This window comes from Orycteropus afer, unplaced genomic scaffold (genome assembly GCF_000298275.1).
Source record: "Orycteropus afer afer isolate SDZICR_OR568_19922 unplaced genomic scaffold, OryAfe1.0 scaffold00360, whole genome shotgun sequence".
NCBI classification, from domain to species: domain Eukaryota; kingdom Metazoa; phylum Chordata; class Mammalia; order Tubulidentata; family Orycteropodidae; genus Orycteropus; species Orycteropus afer.
This window is the reverse complement of record NW_006921947.1, coordinates 3,272,739-3,276,586: the sequence shown is the minus strand read 5'-3', so window position 1 is coordinate 3,276,586 and position 3,848 is coordinate 3,272,739. Positions and strand designations below refer to the sequence as shown.

The following is a 3,848-nucleotide window of genomic DNA, read 5'->3' as shown; positions in this document are numbered from 1 at the left end:
CTCGGAAGGAAGGTTGGGCAATCTACTTCCGTAGTGACACTGCCTCAGAAACCCAGGGAGGGGTCGCTATGAGTCGGATCTGACTCAACATCAGTGTGTTTGGTTTTGGTTTGGTAGAGGCAACTATGGAAGGAAAACCTGAACATCTGCTCTGTAAGGAGTACAGCCAAGAAAACCCTATGGAGCATGGGTTGCCATCAGTCGGAATCAACTCGACAGCAACAGGTTTGCTTCTTGGGTTTCTGTATTTATATCCTGTTTAATCTCCTCTCACATTGACTCTGGGCTTGACCATGTGACTTTTTTGACCAATGGGACGTTAGCAAACATGATGAAAACAGAGACTCGTTAAATACTTGCACTGTGGGGCATCTCCTCTTTGAACTCAGCCTTGAGGTTTCCATGTTGTAAGGAAGCCCAAGTTACTCACGTGGAGAGGCCACAAGGAGTAGCTCTGAGCTATCCCGGCTGATAGTCTCAGTTGAGCCCAACCCTCCAGACAATCCACCAGTGAAATGTAGCTCCTTGAGTTACCTTAAGCTAAGTCTGAAGAATTCCCTCACGCCCAGCAACACACAGAATCGTGAGAAATCACAAATCATCGTTTCAAGCCACTGATGAGAAGGTGGCTAATTGTGCAACAATAGATGCCAGAGACAGAGGAAGTGGCTACACATGGGCCTGGTAATCCATGGGCTTGACCACCAACACTATGTTAAACTGACTGTGTGATTAGCAATAAGGATTCTATGGAAAGCCCATGATGCTCTAGGCTCCGCAATAGAAAAAGGGTTTTAGAGGCAATTTTAAAGGACAACAAGACTACTTACTGTTTGTCTCAGTAACTGCTCAGACTGTGACCTGGAGATGTTACCTGCAAACCAGCTGTAACGGAAAAGAATTCCATATTTGAAATAACCAATAGCTAGCTGCTCAAGAGAAACAACTGAAGAGATTTTTCCAAAAGTATAGATCCCTGAGTCCCCCATCCATGCCCTGGGGCAGAGCCTGCACATCTGGATTTGTAAGTGGGTCAGCATTTAGGAACCTTTGGCCTCCTTCTGAATGACCTTTAAGTTCTCCAGCATGTCATCATTTTGAATGAAGACCAGAGATTAGAGTAAGGCCTATGCCAATGGGAAAGTCAGAATTGCCCAGGATGGAAGCTCCTGTCTTTCAATCCTATTGTTTTCTTAAAGTAATGTAACAGAAGCACACTTTATAACATCTATTTTCAAAACAAATGCTTTTTTTGTTATTGTTGTTCAATGATTTTTAAAATTTTAGAATAGTTTCAGACTTACAGAAAAATTGCAGAGATAATGCAGAGAGTTCCTGTGTAGTCCAGGCCCAGTTTCCTATCTTATTACTGCCTTATATAGACAGTCAAGGAGCTCTGGAGGCATAGTGCCTAAGGCATTTGACTGCTAACTGGAAGGCTAGGGGTTCAATCCCACCAGCCACTCCTTGGAAGGAAGATTGGGCAATCTACTTCCATGGAGATACCACCTTGGAAGCCCAAGGAGGGGTTGCTATGAGTCGGAACCTATTCGACAGCAGTGAGTTTGTTTTTTCTTATAGACACTCAACCTCAAGAAGGTGAGGCAGAATTCCCCACTCCTTCAATGTGGAGTGTGCTCAGTGACTTCCTTCCAAAGAGTAAATACAGTGTGATGGGAGAAAGAGTAACCTTATAGAGGAGAAACCTGAAAACCACTACTTCAGCCAGGTGATTGAGGTTATCAGCAACAGTGATATTCTTAAATATGTACTCTTGATATAAAAGGATGAAAATAGCCCCTTCCCTTTGCGATATTCCAAAAAAGAAACAACACATAGCCCTGACCTAAGTATTAGAAGAGAGGACGGTGGGACTTGGTCTTGCTTCCTTTGGGCACGTCATCAGGAAAGACCAATTGGTAGAAAAGGACATTATGTTTGGTAAAGTAGAGGGTGAGCCGAAACGAGGGAAACCGTCCATGAGATGAACTGACACGGTGACCGAAACAATGGACTCAGACTTCCTGATGATGTTGGGGACGGCACAGGCCCAGGCAATGGTTTGTTGTGTTACAGATACATAAGGTTGTCATGACCCAGAGCCGACTCTACGGCGACTAACAAAAACAACTGTGAGAAAAGAAAATGTTTTTTTTTGTTTGTTTGTTTGTTTTCCAGATAGCAATAGCTACCATATATAGTAATACTGGGCAGGAGCAGTTGTGCTAAACTGAGAAGAAGCTAAAGTAGGAGAGCCAGGGATCATCTTTAAATATTGCCCTTTGTTTCACTAAGTTAGCCAAGATTATCACATCTTAGGTTATATGTGGACATCAATGGGCCACAGAACCGTTTCTCACAGGAGGTCAATAATGCCTTTGGCTTTGGCCAACGTGTCATATTACGGAAATGAGTAGGATGTGAGGAGGGATGGAGCATGGATTTTGGGGCTTGGGAGAACTTTCTGGCCATAAGATAACACCCAAGAGGGAAAGAAGTACATGAGGAGGGAGAGTGGGAGGGAGTGCCTGTAGGAGAAAATCAAGGTGGAGGGTGTCTCAGAACCTGGCAGAATGGAAGTGAAAAGGGTCTCTGTATTAGCAGGAGAAGGGATGTCAGCTGGTGGACAGCTCAGTCAAATTCAAAGACCTTTCTTTACACCAGCCAGATAAGAAACTCAGAAGTGTAAGTTCTAGACATAACCTACTACTAGAAACTTAGTCGGGAGCTCTGGTAGCATAGTGGCTAAAGCACTTGACTGCTAACCAGAAGGCTGGCGGTTCAAACCTACCAGCCACTCCTCGGAAGGAAGGTTGGGCAATCCTACTTCTGTAGTGATACTGCCTCGGAAACCCAAGGAGGGGTCTCTATGAGTTGGGGCTGACTCGATGGCACATAACAACAACAACAACAAGAAACTTAGTCACTTAGCCTATATGACCCTTGAATTTTTCTGTCTGTAAAATTGGGAAGGGGCTCTGGATGTGATAAATCTGAAAGGCTCTTCTAATTCTACTTTTATAACTACTCTTTAATGAACACTTAAGATATTAACTGATGTTTTCTTATTAGTTAAAATTTTAAGCTAATCAAGGTTAATCAAGTCTAATCAAGAGATCCTTTAGGGAACTTGACCCAGGATACATGCATGTAGGTGGTTGAAGGAAGAGAAGAAGATCAGGAGAAAGAAGAGAAGGCCTGCGCAGAGGTGTAAGATTGTGTGGATAGTCCCCCGCACACTTACACATACGTATACACGTTTCCACACACACTCACATGTGCACACATACATACAAAAATACACTCACTTTCCCACACATACACCTGCACACAATGCACACACATATACACACTCATATATGTACACATATCTATGTACACACACTCATCCTTTGCCCATGTTATAATTTTGCTGAGGCCTGGCTCTGTTTATTTTTAAAACTATTGCCACTTCAGAGCAGCAAAGGCTAACTCCAAGGCACGATGTTTCCATCTAAAGCCCAGTGCCTCCGTTTCTATTGAGTGGAGTAGAGTTGCTTCGAAAGTTATGGGGACAAAACAAAGGCCCCAGTGACACTGGTAGAGCAGGAAGAGGGGAGCACCAAGCATGATGTGTGAAGGCTGAGCCCCCAGATCCTGTAACCTCTAATCCTGCGCTCCCTTCAGCATCTCCTTGATTTGGAAGAAGGGAGGTCTTCCCTGTTGATTTTCACCTAGTCTCTCACCCACCATTTGAATCTCAAGAAGATAAGGTCTCAATGGTGAGAGCTGGACTTTCCAAATCAATGAAATACTGGCAATTCATCCCCATGCTAAAGCCTGAACTTCACAATTAAAGGTTCGCTTCC

General features: G+C 43.8%; 1 protein-coding gene across 1 annotated transcript in view; it reads right to left on the bottom strand.

The window, feature by feature from the left end:
* Window positions 1-3,848, bottom strand: part of BMX (BMX non-receptor tyrosine kinase) — a 69,069-nt gene that overhangs the window by 31,135 nt on the left and 34,086 nt on the right. The window contains exon 9 of the mRNA XM_007952836.1: window positions 831-885. Within this exon, the coding sequence (XP_007951027.1) occupies window positions 831-885 (55 nt within the window). The remainder of the gene's footprint in view (window positions 1-830; window positions 886-3,848) is intronic.